At 40.5% G+C, this 19,301-nt stretch overlaps 1 protein-coding gene across 2 annotated transcripts in view; it reads left to right on the top strand.

Moving 5' to 3' along the window:
• The window catches only part of mllt3 (MLLT3, super elongation complex subunit), a 69,476-nt gene that overhangs the window by 14,566 nt on the left and 35,609 nt on the right, over nt 1–19,301 (top strand). For both annotated transcript variants that reach the window (XM_023346337.1, XM_023346336.1), the window contains exon 3: nt 18,885–18,967. In XM_023346337.1, coding sequence (XP_023202105.1) covers nt 18,885–18,967 — 83 coding nt within the window. The remainder of the gene's footprint in view (nt 1–18,884; nt 18,968–19,301) is intronic.

Here is a 19,301-nt window from a genome sequence, read left to right as displayed (position 1 = left end):
TCACTCTCCCAGCTTTAAATGCATAAACTACAAACTTATCTTTTAGGAATAAATTTGATATGCCAGTGAAACGCTCAGAGCAACAGAGATGCTTGCAGTCCAGCTTAAACTTAAAAAAAAAAGTATTATTATTTTTTGCATTATTAATTTTTCTAATAACAAGAAAAAGCAAAGCTTGGCCTGGCAAGGACTCCCAAATATCAGGATGGTTCTTAGAGTAATCTTAAGAGATATTCCTACCATGTTTGGAGTGATCTGGTCCAAATGAAAGCATGTCAGGACCACTCTGATCTAAAATCAGGAATATATAAATGTTCCATTGTCTTATCTTGATATTGCAGCGTGTGATGTTCCCCAAGGACAAACTATATCACAACTTGTTGAAGGTGAAATGTAACCAATCAGAAAGCAAGGAGAGGGAAACACAGATGGGAATTCTATCAATCATAAGGTTGGCTGTTTGTTAGTCTATAATGTTCAAAGGTCCTTAAGAATTTCTTTTTCTAGAGCTGGTTATAGAAAGTTTCCTATGTTCTCTATTTAAACTTTCTTTGTGATGTAGTGTGCATTCCCTCAAGCTCTGTTGAGTCCTTTTTAATTGAACTCCAATTTGTTTGCCTATAATGTCTCGTTCATTTGGAGAGTTGTGAATGCAGACCAAAACAGCAAACTTTGGTCCGCTTATAAAAGTACTGTAGATCTTGGGTTGGTTGAAGTGAGCTCTGGTATAGTTTGAATACATATATGAATCCAAAGAAGGAAGCGAACTACAGCATAGGGCATTTTGGGTAAACACAACCAAAACAAATGCATGTGTCAAGCTCAAGCTGGAGAAATGACCTGTAGCCTGTTGCCAAAGGTAAAAGAGCAATGCTGCAACATTTCTGTTTGCATTTCATGAAGATGAAAGTTGTGCTCGGTGTCTTATTCAGAGGTTTTTGTGTGGTGGTTCTCGGTGCAGCTCCACCACAGGTGAGGAAGAGGATTCTCAAATGGTTTAACTCGATGCAGTGTGAAAGTGAACCGCAGCAGCTAAAAATGGACTAAATGTTGCAATTTTGATCCCCAAATCTAAACTTAGTCTACCGAATTATCAGATGGAAAACATGCTAAAGAAAAGTTCTGTGGCTCTTCTTCCAAAACTCTCATTACAGCATTCTGATTTGTAGAGAGATTGAGTGCCTATAGATTCCTACCCTTACATGATATTCAATGGCATTTGCGATGCCGTTGGGAAAAAATAGGTGACAATTTTTAAATAAAACGCCCTTTTTTCTCCGCTCGTGGGCTTCCAAGAAAACAGGATAGCAACAGTTTCATACAAAAAGATATAACTATAATGGCTGCAGATTGGCAGCTGCTAATTCCCCAAAAGGATTGGGAAGAGGAGGAGTTGCAGATGGATGTGATAACCACCATCACCACAAAAGAACAGGAACTGAGTTATAAATACCGGCCTTCCCTCAGTTCAATCAATGACGGAGGAGGAAGTGTTTTACTGTAGCTTGGTTTTTATGGGCTGTCTGTTGGCAGCTCTTTCACTCCTTTTTGTAACTTGATGCTGCCATAAAATCTTGGCCTTATGCTAATGACACCTTTACACACAAAACCTGCAATGCTTGAATAAGCAAACAGTGAAAACTACAGCATCCTCTTTTCAACTCTGCTGCAAGGATCTAAAGGTCACAGAATGGTAGGATCGTTCGAGAAATGAGGAAACAATAGATTTATTATGACTGATCTTGTCTTAAGCATGTTACCAAACATGCCTAATTTCTTCTTCCCTCTTGCTCTTATCTGTCCTCCCATCACGTTGTGACCTTTAGCATTTTTGAAACGTCATTAGTTTCCAGTGTGAACATCTGCTGTTGTGAGACTGTCCAACTAGCTGAATATTACATTAAAATGACAAATGCAAGTTCATAGCACTTGGAATATATTAGTCAACAGTTATTGCGTTCCAAACAGTCCTTTACAATTTGAACATTGCACACTATAGTTGTGTTTCCTTTACAAGTGTGAGCAAAACTTTGTTATCCCACTAATGTCAAAAAAGAAATCACAATTGTGGTGTTTCCATTAAATAACAAATGCAATTAAAATCATGTGAATAAGTTTGTTCATGCCATAAGTCATTAAAACATTAAAAACCATGTCGAGCCATCATCCTCCTACCTTTTCCTGTAATCTTCTTTTGCTTGTATGCAAGTAGTAACATCCGCTTGTTGATAACTTGACTCGTGTGATGCAAAAAAGTATTCCATTACAGTCCTGTGAAATACACTAATTTTGTTACCACAGAAAAAAACACCTCATCCTCGCACAAAAGCTTTTTATTAAAAAATGTACTATTCCAATTAGCAAACTTATCATCATTCCAAGTTGCACAGTTTTAAGGTCAATGAACAGCCCTAGTAATTATTACAATCTAGTTTTTGTCCAAACTGGCCCTTTGAAATGTCTTTGGAATTTTAACACCTCAATGTTTCCAAATTGATCAGGTATATACTAAGGTTGGGCAATATTTAATATTCATCAATCCAACAAATGATGATGGGTGATATATTCATGCAGGAGGCTCAAACCATCCAGCAGATAACAATAGGCAATCACCAGGGGCCACATGCATAAAAGAGTGCACAGTTTTCACAGTAAAACTTGGTGTACGGAAAAATTTAAAAAAGTGCAGCGCACAAAAAAATTTGGATATATAAAGCCTTGCGCACGTAGCTGCGCACCTTTCCTTTATACATCCCAATTTGCGGGAAATAGAGCGCAGCTGCTGGTCTGTCCTGTCGCCACCCATAAATACATATGTAAATTAGTATAAATACCCGGAAGTCTGCAACCACGTTGTTTGTAGCAGTATAAGTATTTACAATATTAATAATTCTTTATTTTATTTAAAAGGTGCTTTCAGGGCACATAAAAAATTTGAAAAAATGTTTTCTTATAAAACAACCAGCAAAGGGCGCATTTGGATAAATTTATCCAATTGCCAACCTTAGTATATACTTTAGATTATGTTTTTACCAGTTGTAGCAATCTGCTGTTGTGAAACCGTTATTAATTATACAACAGCTTTAGTAGGAATTTGTCTCCCCTCTCTGCTGGCGGACTTATGGTTTTTCCTGCCTCTAGCCAAAACTTCTTTAACTGTCGTCTAGGCTCTGAACAAGTCAAACAGAAATAAATGATGATAAATGATAGAAATAAGATAAATCAACAGTGAAACAGTGGACGGAAGGAGCATGCATCTGTGCCATTAAAGAATGTAATATTTCCAGAGGGTTTTTTTGTACCATCAGGTTTTTGCTCAGCTTAACCTCATTACAAACCAGTCTGGGTAGAGAGGCCAAATATGGAGTGACTGGCATTGTTCTGTGATTGGCATGCCGATTAAAACCAAAGGCTGTGTTAATAAACGCCGTGGCCTGGTTAGTCTGTGGAAGCGTCTTTGACCACTGGCTCGTCTTATGTTACAGGTCACTGACTACTTTGTGAATGTCTGCCCCTCAGACACTCCTTCCAAAGATCTAACCTTTTCAACCTGAACCAGTGAAGCCAGGCCACAATGCTGCTCTGACTTGTTCTCATTTCATGCCCTCATACTGCTGTCTCTTTGGCTTTTCTAAGTAAAAGTATTTTCTCATTAAAGGTTTCCTTGAAAAAAAAAAACTAAAAACATCTTGTGAAAAGGTTAGGGGCCTCAAGTATAAAAGAGTGTGCAGTTTTCACATTAAAACTTGGTGTACAGACAAATTTAGAAAAATGCGGCGCACAAAAAAATTCAGATGTATAAAGCCGTGCACACGCACATAGCTGTGCACCTTTCCTTTATACATCCCAATTTGTGGGAAATAGAACGCAGCTGCTGATCCACTCTGTTGCCACCCATAAATACATAGGTAAATGAATATAAATACCCAGAAGTCTGCCACCACATGAAGCAATAACTATGACAACGGTCCTTGTTTGTAGCAGTATAAGTATTTTTAATAGTATTTATTAGGCCTGTCACGATAAACGATAAATCGATTAATCGTACGATAAATTAAAACTATCCACGTCATTTTAATTATCGGCATTATCGTCTCTTCCGGCCTTTTTCTCTTTCTGTTAATGACACTGAATGAAAAAAAGGCTCAACTCCGGTGCTCTCCACGGACACCCCCTTCCTCATTTCCTCAGTGTAAAGCCCAGCGCACACTACACGATCTTAGAGCTGTCGGCCGATTGTCGGCCCATTTTCAAAACCTGACAGACCACACATTAGCTGACAGAAATCCTAGGTATAACGGTTCGATCGGATTCGTTCCTGCCGTGTGGTGTCCAACAATGGGCACAAAATAATGGCTACAAGTCCAGTTAACTAATTTTAAAACCAGGCATTAATCAATGCTTTGCTACCTGCAATGCATGTGGCTAGTGTCAGCATAAAGTCCTGACTGAATGAAAATCATTATAACCTATTTACGTCACGTTAACGAAGAACAGCTGAAAAGTTACCGCGTTTACCAACTGCGGTAGCAATTTCGCTCCAACTTGTCCTCTTGTCATTTCTATATTCTTTGCATGTTGAATAAACATTAATGTTGTTTCCACATATCATCTCCAATGTCCGCTGGACTTCGGGTTGCGCTGTGTCAGCTGTTTGGGATTCCCCGACGTAATTTCCCTTCAGAAAACACTGAGGAGAATCCACGCTTTCTGATTGGCTACCTGTCACATTCAACAGGTGGAGTTAAAGCTCCCAGTGGGGAAAACCCCTGATTTAGATCAGAGCGGGAACGACGATCTACCGTAACAAACCACACAATCTTAGAAAGACCAACGTTTTAAGATTGTTGTAAGGGGAAAAATAGGAGCAAAAAATCATGTAGTGTGAACTATTGCATCATGTAGTCGATGTGCCCATCTTCTCTATTTAAATCTAATTATTACTGAAGGGCAATATAGTATACAGACTTCATAATCTGCACACTTTTGATTGAATGCAGTATTTATTTCCACTTTTACTTTATGTTTAGTTTTTTTTTCAAGTGCGTTTTTTGTTAATGGAGACCATTTTAGTTTTATTTTTGTTTGTTTTGTTTATCAGTTCCAGTGTTTAGTGTTCTTTTGAAAATAAAGTGTATCTATCTTTGGCAAGAAATCGCATGCATTATTATGTCATTTCCATTAAATCAGTGTAAAAAGGTCTTCAAACAATATTATCGTTTATCGCAATAATTTTTGAGACAATTAATCGCTCAGCAAAATTTGCTATCGTGACAGGCCTAGTATTTATAGAGGACGCCTTTGACTACTGGATTCGCCTCAACAAAGCTGCAGATATGGCTGAAGAAGGTTTAAAGCATCAGGGGAAACAAACTGACAATATGAGCAGTGAAATTGCTAAAATGTTTATAAAACACTGCCCTGATGCAGAACTGGCTTCAGTATTTAAGTACAAGCAAATACATGAATGGACCTCAAAAGACATTCAGGACAGGCTAGATGAGCACCAGAGAGAGCGTGTGTCCAGGATCAAAACACCAATCCACAAACCATCTGCAGCCCCACTGTTCTGCTATGACACACACGTTGAATCCCAAATCCCTGGTGGTGCACAAAGATCAAATAATGTTTTGTCCTCTTACAAGGAGGCTTGTAAGAATTTGGTGGAGCCTGCCTCTGAGGCTCCACCAAATTCATGTTCTCCTGTGATGGTACAGAACCAGCAGCTGGCCACTACATTAGATTCCCCTTCTTCACAGTCTTACATTCCTGCCCTGTAATCTGCAAAGCAGCACAGCCAGTTCTCACAAGTGCAGTGCCAACCTTTCGCTTCAGTCCCACAAAGTCAGCCGCTCAGTCTGCCACAAGAAGGTGCCATGCTTGGAGAGATGATGTCTATGCTCAGGCAGATACTTGATAAAGTTCATGTTGGTGGCCAGGTATCATCTGCTCGCCACAAGCGTACATGGGGTAGAGCCAGACCTGTTATAAACTGTCGCATATGCAATGATGACAAGCAAACCACAGAAGCCCACTGCCGTTCAGACCACCTTTGTTTCACATGCTTCAGCCCTGACCACACGAGGCGCTCTTGTCCAAACAGAGCTGTCCCAACAGAAAATGTGCAGGGAAACTAAGTGACCTGTGCCTGGAGGGAGGCCGCATGGGTCAAAGTGATTCCTCCCACATACTTGATACTGCTGAACTGTACCAAGATATTTAAAGACCGAGCCTGAGAATATTATTATGCAAGACACACAAAAAGTCAAAAAAAGTGACAGTTTATTTTACACAAATGTCAAACTTAATGACAAATTAATTCTTGGTGCCATGCTAGATAGCGGCTCGATGGCATGCTCGTTAAGCGACGTAGCCTTACAGTCACTGATTAATGCTGGTGTTGTAATCTCTCACCAGGAGGCTACCAACATTGCATTTGTGGGATATGGTGGTTCTAGAGTAAGACCGACCTCAATAGTGGATCTGAATATGGAGATCTATGGATGTTAGTTGTCGGTCCCCACCTTTGTAGTGAAAAACCAACAGACTGATCTGCTTCTGGGCTCCAATGTCATCAGGCGACTATTGCACCTATTAAAGAAAGACTCCTCCTACTGGGCAGCAGTTTCCACACCTCACAAAGGTCTCCCAGAACTTGAGGAGTTCCTCTCTCTTCTTGCTGGCCTGGACCGTTGGTCTGATGAGAATGTCCCAGACAAAGTTGGCACGGTGAGATGTAACACAGCTGTTACTCTGGAGGCAGGCACTGAGTATCTTGTATGGGGCAAACTTCCCAAGGGCACAAAGTTATCACCTGGTTTGACTGTGATGTCTGAGCCCACGTCAGCACATTCCGCTCCCCGTGGCATTTTGGTGGCGAGAGCTGTGATACCACTCTAGGGAGATTCACTCTCAAGATTTTAAATGCTTCCAGTGGTCCTGTCACCATACGTAAGAATGCTAGACTGGCCGATATATACACCTGTCTTGCTATGGAAGACCTACTGTAGATATACAAGATGTAACATGCTCATATCAGGCCACCTCTGTCAAATGCACTGAAGTTGATTCTGCAATAGAAAACAATGACAATATACAGGAAAGACTGAGAAGTGCTGGTCTGGGGGATCTGGACCTACAGTCTTGTGATGTGTCAGATGATTGGCGGAGAAAGCTAGCAGATCTAGTGATCATTTACGAGGATGTCTTCTCCCTCCATCACTTAGACTGTGGAGAGGCAAAAGAATTTGTACACATGATCCTGCTCACTGATGAGAGACCCTTTCGGCTGCCCTATCGCCGCGTGCCTCCTGCTGAGTACCAGAAACTCCGTCAAGTCCTGAATGAGATGGAGGAGAAAGAAATTATACGAAAATCAAGTGAATTTGCCTCAACTCTTGTCCTCGTTTGGAAAAAGAACGGTGATTTAAGGATCTGCACAGACTTCAGATGGCTCAACAGATGGACCCTGAAGGATGCTCATCCCCTACCACATCAGGCTGATTGCTTGACTGCCTTGGGAGGAAACATGTTTTTTAGCACAATGGACCTCACGTCTGGCTTTTACAACATGCTACTCCATGAAGATGACCGTAAATACTCCGCCTTTACAACACCCATGGAGTTGTATGAATACAACAGACTTCCCCAAGGCCTGTGCAACAGCCCAGCCAGCTTTATGAGGATGATGACCTCAATATTCGGTGACCAGAACTTTCTCAGCCTGCTATGTTACCTCGATGATTTGCTGGTGTTTGGACCATCTGAGGAGGTGGCTCTCGAGAGGTTAGAGATGGTGTTCGGTCGTCTCCGTTACCATAACCTCAAACTGGCTCCAAAGAAATGTTTGCTGCTGAGAAGATCTGTGAAGTTTCTTGGTCACATAATTGACAAATCTGGTGTTTCTACACATCCTTCTAAAGTTGAGTCCATCAGCAACATGCTCACTACAGATCTCATGGAGCCAGATGGTATCACTCCATCCCATTCACGCATCCGATCATTTCTCGACATGGTCAACTACTACCGACATTTCATCCCAAACTATTCTGCGATTGCCAGACCACTGTTTGACCTACTGCTGGTGCAAAACAGAAACACAAACCAAAGATACCCACCAAGCGAAAACTCCAGTTCCGCAAACTGACTCCAGCTGATTGGACAGACGAGCATCTCTCTGCATTTATGGAGCTTAAAGCAGCTTTGGTTAACTCAGTAATTCTGGCCCACCCAGACTTTAACCGCCCATTTGTCCTGTCTACCGTTGCATCTCTAGACGGTTTGGGTGCAGTCCTCTCACAAGTTCAGGAGGGCGAAGGTGTGGCTCGTCCAATAGCATTCGCTAGCAAGTCTCTCACACGCGCTCAAAAGAAATATCCAGCCCACCGTCTCGAGTTTTTAGCACTGAAATGGTGTGACAAATTTAGCCACTGGCTGAAAGGACATATATTTACAGTGTGGACAGACAACAACCCACTCACCCACATTCTCACAAAGCCATGCCTGGACCCCTGTGAACAGTGATGGGTGGCAAAGCTGGCTTCTTATGTCTTTGATATTAAATATATCCCTGGCTCTAAAAATGTGGTGGCAGATGCCTTAAGTCGCCATCCCTTTGTCAAATCTGCCGTGGGAAGGAGGCTGTTGCAGAGCGCATACAGCCAGCTACTTAATGAGGCCCTCCCTGTTTCACCTGGTTCAGTACAAGAGGCTTTCAGACAGTCAAATGCCAAAGACCAGGACTCCAACATGTTGCACTTACCTGACAGCACAAAGTTTCAGTCCTTCACAAAAGATGATGTTCATGCTCTTCTTGAGACACACAGTGCATGGGAGTCTGCTGCTAGAGTACGAGCTGTTGACACCCTTGAACATCTGCCCCAACTGATCCTCCCATCTCAAGAAGATCAACCTGTGTTTTCAGAAACTGCATTGAGAGAAAAACAGCATAACGATCCTGTGTTATCAAGAGTGTTATACTATGTTGATCGTGGCCGTCATCCGTCAAGAAGAGAAAGATCGAATGAACAAACAATGGTCATTAAATACCTCAAATATCCTCTATAGACTGTCTAAAGACCAAGTTACCCATAAGAGACGCCACCAGTTCATGGTCCCCGATTCTCTCAAGTGTGATGTTCTCAAAGGGATACACGACAATGCTGGTCATCAAGGGCAGTTCAGAAGTTTGGCTATTGCTCATCAGAGGTTCTTCTGGCCCCATATTGACCGTGATGTCAAAGAGTATGTTCGCCATCGGGGACTTTGCGATGTGCCATTGCAAAGTCCCCCGATCCAGATGGTCGAGCACCTCTTGAGAGTATAAAAACATCTGCACCACTGGAGATTGTGTGTATATCGGAGACATCGGAGGATTCTAACAATAAGTCTATTGATGTGCTGGTTGTAACTGATCATTTTACACGGCTCGCTCAGGCCTTTCCTTGCCGTGACCAATCTGCAAAACAAGTGGCGAGGCAGCTTTGGGACAAGTACTTTTGCATCTATGGTTTTCCTGAGAGAATCCATTCTGACCAAGGCCCATCCTTTGAAAGTCAGCTCATAAAAGCGAACTGTTGAAAGTTGCTGGTGTGAGAAATTCCCATACGACCCCCTATCATCCAATGGGTAACGGCAGTGTGGAACGCTTCAACAGAACACTGGGAAACATGATAAGAGCACTTGCACCAGATGCAAAACAGAATTGGCCAAAACAACTTCAGACATTGACCTTCGTGTACAACTGCACAGTCAAGGAAACCACAGGCTATGCTCCCCCTTTTTTAAAATTTTTTATTATTTTTTTAATTTTATTTTATATATTTATTGTTTTCAACAAATTAACAAAACTGCAGGACAGTTATCAAAATACAATGATATCCGGATCATCGATCAGACCGCGATGACCAGTTGGCATTGGTTGACGCTGGCATTGGGATCTTCTATATTGTCATCATCAGTGAGTGAGTCCAAACAGGATTGCAGTTACAAATAAATTCCAGAATACGACTGTCCAACTGTCATTTATGTAACCAGAAAATAAACAACAAAAACAGCGATACCCCAACCCAACCCACCCCAGGTTATTAAGGATAGAAGATAGAACAGCAAATAGATAGATGGCAGGAAATAGAAAGAAAGAAAACAAAAAAGGGGGAAGGTTAATATGTACAACTAAAACAAGTAAGATAACTAAATAAAATATTCAGCTCCTCCGCATACTGCTGGAAATGAGTGCATCAGGGTGTATTAAGTCACATGTGTACCAACCGAGAGGCCAACCTGCCGCCTTTCTGACAGGCAGGGAGGCAGCAGGGCCACAGAGCAGACACTAGTCTGTCACTACCAGTCCAGTGGTATTACTCAAAAGTTCAAGGAATGGCCCCCACGTCCCAACATATACAGGTACATTATTATTGAGAGTGTAGCGTATTTTTTCAAGATGTAAACAAGAAGCCATGTTATTCAGCCAACATTTAAAGGAGGGAGGTGAGGCAGACTTCCACTCTGTAAGAATGACATGTTTAGCCACGACCATCCCAAAGGCGAGAGCCTCTCGAACAGGCAGGGGCAGAGCAGGAGTCAGATACACCAAACAGAGCAACAAGACAGTCCGAAGGTATCAGTTGTTTGTACGCCGTTTGGTAGAGACAAAATATGTCAGACCAAAAGGTTGTTAAATAATGGCAGTGCCAGAATTGATGTCCAAGGGTAGCCTTAGGGTGTCCACATTTGTCACATGTACTTGAATGACTTGGGAATATTTTACTCAACCTTGCTTTAGAGTAGTGCAGGCAATGCACCACTTTAAACTGGATTAGTTGCAATCTGGCATTAATGGAGCAGTTTTTTATTCCCAACAGCACACGGTCCCAAAGTGCAGTGGAAATTGTAACTCCCAAATCATTTGACCAGGCATCTCTGATATGAGTAGACGATGTTGACATAGAGAAAACATTGACAAACAGTGAGATTAGATGTCTGGAAGTGGGAGGTTTTATAAAAAGATCATAAAAAAAAACCAAGAACCCCAGAACCCGACAATAACGGACTGAATGTTATGTTTTTAACGTAATCTTTGCTCATCTTGCAGGGCGTAGGCGATTGCCACAGTAACAGTTGTGCTTAAACTACAAAGAGAGAGAGAGAGTAAAAAGGTACTAGTGGTTTTGAGTTGATCACCTGTTTGGGTTATTTTACCTTTGTTTACCTTTGCTGTGGCACATTACAGCCGCTGTAGTTTCTAAACTACAGCGGACTAATTACTTCGTTTGTTTGTGAGTATACGTCATTCACAACAAACAGAACAAATATATTTCATAAAATTTTAACAAACAAATGGCTTTTACCGCGATAATTATGTGAAATTAAATTAATTATATCCCAACTTCAGAAGATTTGAATTTACCTTTACAGAGCTCTTTGGTTCCTCCTATCAGTCTGTAGCTTCTCATATTGAGGTCATCAAACCAAATTTCAGATCTACCATAACTGACTGACACCTGCTGGCCTCAGGTTTGCAACCAGCTTGTGGCTGAGAAACCAGTAACCTCCTCCCAGTGACAGAGTCTCACTGAGGAAGAAACTGCATTAGGTTTCATATCACTTTAATATTTCTGCTATAACTGATGTATATTCGCATATAAAATAAGTCAATAGAGTTTAATTTACAATTTTTGTGTCTTCGTGTCATGAGGTAGATCTCAGCCGGCTGGTGAGAGAAAAAGTAGATCTTGGTCTCAAAAAGTTTGGGTACCCCTGATGTAGAGGGGGTGTGGATCTGCCGTTTTCCTCATCGAGCGAAAGCATTTTGCTGTGACGTGCACAATGTTGGAGGCATCGCGTGGCTCAAACACCTTGATCTCATCCAAAAAAGATGACATGAACTTATTAGTTCGTCTGTCCATTGTAGTAGCTGATATATTGTGAAAATCCGGTAGAAATGATGCACTAATCGAGTCATGTTTACATAGAAACAACGCCCCACGAGGCTTTGTTTGTGAGACTTGCGATCACGTGGGTCAGTTGTGGGCGGAGCTTGATAAGGTCCTTTGTGTTCTGCGTCCTGATTGGCTAAACGGTCTCCGTGCTTCTTCTCTGCCTGTGTGCCAATAATGTTACGGTATTTAAATATACAGCTTGGCAAGTATTTTTGCCCAGAAGAAAAAATAGCGACAACTACCGATAACTATGTTCTTCTCTTGAAAAAACACACAAGCACCACAGGCTTCAGAAGAAAAAGACACTAGCAAGCGGAGTGAGACATCGTCACAGTCAGAGGAACAGTGAAATACGCAAGTCACAATTTGTCCTACTGTACTTCGTATTGATGATTACAATGATTATTTTACTGTAGTTATTTGTAAGAAAGTGTTCTATTTGTTTAAAAAATGCTTGGGCCTGAAAACAGTTTTTGTTCTTTGGTTTCAATGTAGAGTATTTAATTATGCTGTATAGTAATTGTAAAAAATAAAGGTAACTACTTCACGGATTTCGCCTATCACGGATTCTTTTCGGAACGCAACCCCCTCGAAAAACAAGGGTTCACTGTATACCACAGTGGTTCTCAAATGGGGGTACGTGTACCCCTGGGGGTACTTGGAGGTACTGCAGGGGGTACGTGAAGCTTTTCAAAATATCTTTAAAAAATCAGTAGGCTCCTCATAATAAGTCTTGGGAAAAATTATTTTGTAAAAAGTTCGATAAAATATAAATGTGTGTTCATGCACTGAATTTTATATTCAGTATTTAGTTTCAATATCCTTTAAAATAAAACGGTTTGACTGGTTTTATACCTTCCTGGTGGTCACCGTCTTCTGTTTTTCTTTTTTGTTTAACCATGCAATGTTTGCAATATGGATGTATTTGTCAGGTTCACTGATATAAGTTGTTTGGCTTTAATAAATCAGACAGTGATTTTACAGCACTGTACCTGTTTTTAATTCCAAAAATGTTTTGCCCGTGTCAGGGGGTACTTGACTAAAAATATATTTTTAAGGGGGTACATCACTGAAAAAAGTTTGAGAACCACTGGTATACCAAATGTCATATGGACAAATTTGCAAGGTAGTCCATTTTTGTTTATCATGCTTCATTAGCATGCATACCCAAAGCAAATAGCCTAACCCTAACTTATATATTACCTACTTTGCCAAATACCAGCTGATTTTTTTTTTTTTTTTTGGTTTGGTTGCTAGGTTAATGGGCAGTGGCCTCCAATTGGGTCTGAATTGGAAGGTTTTTGAAATGACACATTTTAAAGACACCAAAAAAACATTAACATAGTGCCAGTGCTGGATGTTTTCTTCTAGCACTTGAATTGTTTCTAGAAGCAGTAGAGACCCAAATGGGATACCCAAATAATTTAAATGGGATCCAAAGGTGGAACCTGCCTTCACCGTTTCTCCCAAGAAAAAATCTCAGAGGTCCACAGAAGCAAGTTTAATTGGTGCTTTTTTTGCAGAGTCTATAGGGAAGGACTCTGACAAACACACTCCTCTAGGGGGAAACACCTGAGCTCTGTCAGAGTTTGTTTGTCTTTTAAGTCCCAGAGGTGTACAACGGGGAAGCCTTGACCTTGTCATCAGCTTTAAAGGATCTGCTTCTAATTTAAGACATTGCTTTTTTCTGTTTCTACTTCAGGACAAGCTGTGGAAAAGGGATTTAATGAGATCTCATGAGAAAAGAGTGCCAGATTAAATGGCTTTGTCAAATGACAAAGCCATTTAATCTGGCAATCTTAATCTGTAAATACATAATATATGAAAGCAAAGCAACAGTGACATATCAAAAATGTTCTGATGTTAAGTTTAGAAGAAGTTTTGATTTATTAAAGTATATAGGCTCATTGAGATATAATATGCAATGGAAGTTTTTAAAACAGAACCGTAAATTTTTACAGCTAAACTCAAAAACTGTAATTTCTGGGTTTAGTGAGGAACAGATGTAGCTCTGTGGCTATCTTGTGTGATAACAAGAAAACCAAACAACTGGACAACAAGAAAAAAGTTTCTATAAGTCTAGTATACAAAGATATAACCAGTGGTGCACCAATTCCAGTTTTCTGGCCAATCACAAATCACCGATCTTTAAAAAGCCCGACCTGCCGGTTCTGATTTTGAGCGATACAGATTTTTTTGTCTGAAATGTTGATAAATATATTGAAAAAGTCACAACATTTGGCAACAGTGAAGTCCCTATTGTTAATTCCGAACATGCAGATGTGACCTGGTGGCAAAAGCCTTCAATTATTACACCATTACAGACACAATATCAGAGATATTTGTATATTTTTGGCTAGAAATAGCAACTGCAAAATACTTAAAATCCTGGGGCCTTTTCAGAACATCTATATGCATATTAAAATTAAATTGCACACAGCTGGACTGAGCATTGCACTGAAAAAGTTTAGTGCTTGTAAACATTCTTAGCTTTTGAACATGTAGTGATTAACCTCTAATTTTTGAACATCTCTTGAACTGAACTATAGTACTGTAGCCAGAAATAAAGAATTGTACCGTAACAGTACAGTTCTTCATTTCTGGTTACAGACTAAGTGGGCACGTGGAGATTCTTGTTCCGAAAAAGCAGCTGATCCACATGCTCAGGCTTCAATGCACTTCTCTGGGCTGTGACTATGTCACCTGCTGTGGAAAAGATCCTTTCAACAGGTACACTACTGCCTGGGATGCAAAGGTACCTTTTAGCTTGGCATGACAACAAAGGGTATTCCCCCTCGTGCTCTCTCCACCAGTTGAGTGGATTTGTGGAGAGTGGCAGTGGTTGTACCTCTTTGTAACGCACCACCAATGCCTTGGTATCTGTGGTTCTGGACACTGCTACTGGAGTTGTATATGCGCTTCCAAAAAGATCAGCCAGAGCACAAGAGTCCCTTGCTTTCTTTGGTGATGGTCCAGAAGGGTCATCAACCGGCTCTCCCTGCTGTTCAATTGCCTCACGGTCTTCATCCATCAGCCCACTCTGTTGCTGCAAAAAAATAAGAAAATAATTGCATTGGTAAGAAGAACTTTATCATTTCGAATAGCTCATTTAACATGCATTGTAGGGCTAAATCATTAAAATAAAAAGTATATTAATTTGCCAGTGTTCAAATAATTGCAGACCGATAGCATTCCATAAAACAACAAAACAAAACTATTCGGTGTGTGTGTGACAGAATGCATTTTTTATTTATACTTTAGTACTTACTGAGCTTTTAACAGTGGCCAATTCTTTAGTGAGAGCTATAAGATGCGTGAACACTTCTTCTCGCTCATCATCATCTGACAGAAAAGGTAGGGCCTTAAACCTTGGGTCCAGGGCAGCAGCAATGGAGAGCTCATCCTTCAGACCCAGGTACCTTAAAAAAATTTTAAGTGACTTTGTGTACACCATAATCATTGTTTTTATAAATATTAATGACAAATTATTTCATTGTGTTGCAAAAAAGTTATATATATATATTAATACCTTTTTTGGAGATCCCTGCACATAGCAATCTTCATTTCCTTCACCACTGCAGAGTCACTGGATGATGGTTGCATCTCCTCTAGAAGTCTTTCTTTTAGAGGTGCAATGACAGACAGAGTTGGGGTGCTTTCCTGAGACATCACCAAGGTGGCTTTCTTTAATGGCTTCAGAGCCTGTGCAATATCCTCTGCTGCTGTAATGTCTGTCTCTGTAAGGGAGCATAGATCTTTTTCCTGCTTTCGCACTTTAGGTGCAAGTAATGCAGCAGAGACAGCTGGTTGTTGTTCCAAAAATATCTCCAGCATATCTAAAGCGCTATTCCATCTCGTAGAGACATCAGTCACTAACTTGTGTTGTGGGAGGTCCAACAACTTTTGATTCTTCTTGAGTGCATGACAGGCCAAAGTGCTTCGATGAAAAAAAGCAGAGATGCGCCTCACTCTGCCCAGAAGCCGTGTGACTGCAGGGGTTTTAAGAGCAGCCTGCGAAGCCAAGCTGAGCACATGGGCAAAGCAGCCAACATGCAATAGATCAGTGAGACCGACAGCAGCTAGCATGTTAGCCGCGTTGTCTGTAACAACAGCAGGCACTTTTCCGGTTATGCCCCATTCGTTTATTGCCTCTGTCAACAAGTTTGCTATATTGCTACCTGTATGACTTCCATGAAGGGGCCTGGTCTGAAGCACATTTGACACCAATTCCCACTCGTTCGATATGAAATGAGAAGTGATGGTTACATAGGGGTCGGTCGCTCTCGAGGTCCAGCCATCACACGTCAGAGCAACTCTTTCGGCCTACTTTAATGACTCCAAAACGGCTGTCTTCACCTCTGTATACAGTGACGGGACAGCGACTTCTGTCATGTATTGACGTGTTGGTATTGCGTAGCGTGGTTTGAGTATCTTTAGCATATTCTTAAAACCCTTGTTTTCAACAACACTGTACGGTCGTAGGTCCTTGCAAATAAACACGGCTACAGACTTTGTGATTTTTTTGTGCATGGGCAGAGTTTGGCGGAAGTTTAGAGATGAATGATTTGTCGATTTGTGTCTGTTTGGAGTCAACAGATTGTGCTTCGGGTTTTTGTAGCGCATCTGCGTGGTATCTGGTTAAGTGGTTGCGCGGGTTTGTCGTGTTACTGCAGTACTTTAATTCTCTCTGGCACAGCTTACATACCACCTTGCTTTTGTCGACTTCTTGAGTTCCAGATTTAGACAGGAAAGCAAATGAGCCCAAACATCTGACTTAAAAGTTGACGGAGTTAGCTTTCTACAGCTGCTCGCCATGACTGTTATGCGCTCAGGTGCTCAGCACAGTAACCAAACTCGCAGCGCCCCAACGTGTCAGGAGGTGAATCGATTCTGAGGAGCCCCCTAATCGATTATGAATTTTGCGTGAAATTATTGCGATGCATCGATTCTTCAATTATTTTACCCACCCCTATAAATGACCCACATCACCAGCCAAAACAAAATATCTTTTTCATTCAATCATAGTATTCCTAGCAAATATGGAACTTGCTTGGATAAATAACAGCCAGTCACAAACAGCAAATTGTCAAAGGATAATTTTACTAAGCTCTAAATGGTCTTGGGACATCAGTTACTAGTCATTTCTGAACCATATAAACTCCCTCAGACCATGAGAGATCTGTTTACTCAGTGTTCCCACACTGAAAATAAATGTTTCTTTGAACCAACTTAAATGTCTAATCTGTTACAACTAATTTAATCAGATCATTTATATTATGTCTTAGCCTTTTATCAACTTTAAAGTTTGCAGTGTGGACACTTTGCTAGCTGTGTGAACCTGACACCCCATCCACGTCAAAAAAATCCAGCAAATAGTCTGAGTGGTTAGTGCAGGTTTGTGCCATTAAAATTTTCGTTTGTGCAGCTTTGGCTTTCTGAGATATTAAAACTTATAATTTTGGCCGATGACGTCACCATCCCCCCATATTGCTCCAAAACAAACCAAAGTGGGCTATTTCGTTATTGCTCTGTTTGTGCAGGTTTGTGCCATTAAAATTTTCGGATGTGCGGATTTCGTTTTCGAGATATTAAATGTTATAATTTTCCGATGATGTCACCAGCCCCCCATCTTGCTCCAAAATAAACCAAAGTGGGTTACTTCGTTAGTGCTCCGTTTGTGCAGGTTTGTGCCGTTAAATATAGCATTTTTTTTTCAAAATTTTGCATTTTTCTATTATAGCTTCTGGGTCATGTGACACATTTACACTAAATGCAGTTAAAACACGCATTTACAACTAAATGCAGTTGTGAAATTGTTACCCTAACTCCAAGGCAGGCAAGTACTGGCAGGAAAACAAACAAAGAGTTAATCTTAAGCAGACACAATTAACTTTAAGTTGATATAAATACATATGTTAACTACCGTAAATGTGCGCGCTAACAAATAGAACAAATGTATCCCAATCAATTAATAAATGTTTTATTGAAACTAAAGTGTTGTGCCTGTATGAAAAAATTAATTGTGCATAAAAGAAATGACCGACTTTAGACTTTACCCATGTGGCCATGGGTTTGGCCATCACACTCTAAAGGCACACCTGGTTTTATTCCATACTAGTACTTTTTTCTTAAATCGCTTCCCCATTTTAGATCTTTTTACATTTGTTACATAATTTTAAGTTATACCATTGGTTTTTAATAGCTTACATGTCTCATTGACAAGGAATAAAATGTTTAAATGGAATAAAACCAGGTGTGCCTAATCTTTACAGTCTAGTAGAACAATTTCACACTGATTTAGTGTAAATGGGTCACCTGACCCACAAGCTACAGAAAAAAAATACAAAATTTTACAAACAAAATGCTATTTTTAATGGCACAAACCTACACAAATGGAGCACTTTGGAGGAAGATGGGGGGCTGGTGACGTCATCGACCAAAATTATAACATTTAATATCTCGAAAACGGAACCCGCACAAACGAAAATTTTGATGGCACAAACCTGCACAAATGGAGCAATAACGAAGTACAGTAGCCCACTTTGGTTTGTTTTGGAGCAATATGGGGGGATGGTGAACTCTGGATGACCTAAAAAAATAATTTTTAGTATCTCAGAAACCAAAGCTGCACAAACGAAAATTTTAACGGCACAAACCTGCACAAACGGAGCACTAACCACTCAGACTATTTGCTGGATTTTCTGACGTGGGTGGGGTGTCAGCTTCACTCAGCTGATAAAGCTAGCTTTCCAGTTCTACATTCAAAATGTCTATGATTTGAACTGTAGTTGGGGACTGGAGCCTTAATCTAAGACAACAGAGTCTGACGCAAGCATTTATTGGCAATATTTTTCTTCTGACCTGAAATGAAAACCTCATTTCTTATTATGTTGGCTTTCTTATTTTAAACGGTAGTCTCTAACAAACCTTTCTCTATCTTTTCAGTATGCAAGGATCCTCCATACAAAGTGGAGGAGTCTGGATATGCTGGATTCATCTTACCTATTGAAGTTTACTTCAAAAACAAGGTAATTTTAATAAGATCAATTACGTGAAACTTATGTCATCATTTTGAAGCTTGGATTTCAATGGATGCTGACTTCCAAAATTTTCTGGATTTGTCTGTGCTTAAAGAATGTAAGTTGCAAAATATGTGAAGAATTTAGTTTATCTGTATCACTAGGGTAAATACGAAGGCCTACTTGCATCAATAACAAATTTTGTTGGACAATACATTTTCTCAGAAATTACTGCAATAAATGATAGTCATGTCATTGTGACACCATCTTTTACTAACATAATAATGGCATATTAATACAAGTACACCTGTCATGATTTGGGTGGTGAGGCAGAGGCAGCAGA

The sequence above is a fragment of the Xiphophorus maculatus genome, chromosome 14 (genome assembly GCF_002775205.1).
Source record: "Xiphophorus maculatus strain JP 163 A chromosome 14, X_maculatus-5.0-male, whole genome shotgun sequence".
NCBI lineage: Eukaryota > Metazoa > Chordata > Actinopteri > Cyprinodontiformes > Poeciliidae > Xiphophorus > Xiphophorus maculatus.
The sequence above is the reverse complement of the archived record's forward strand: the minus strand, read 5'-3'. Positions and strand labels throughout refer to the sequence as shown.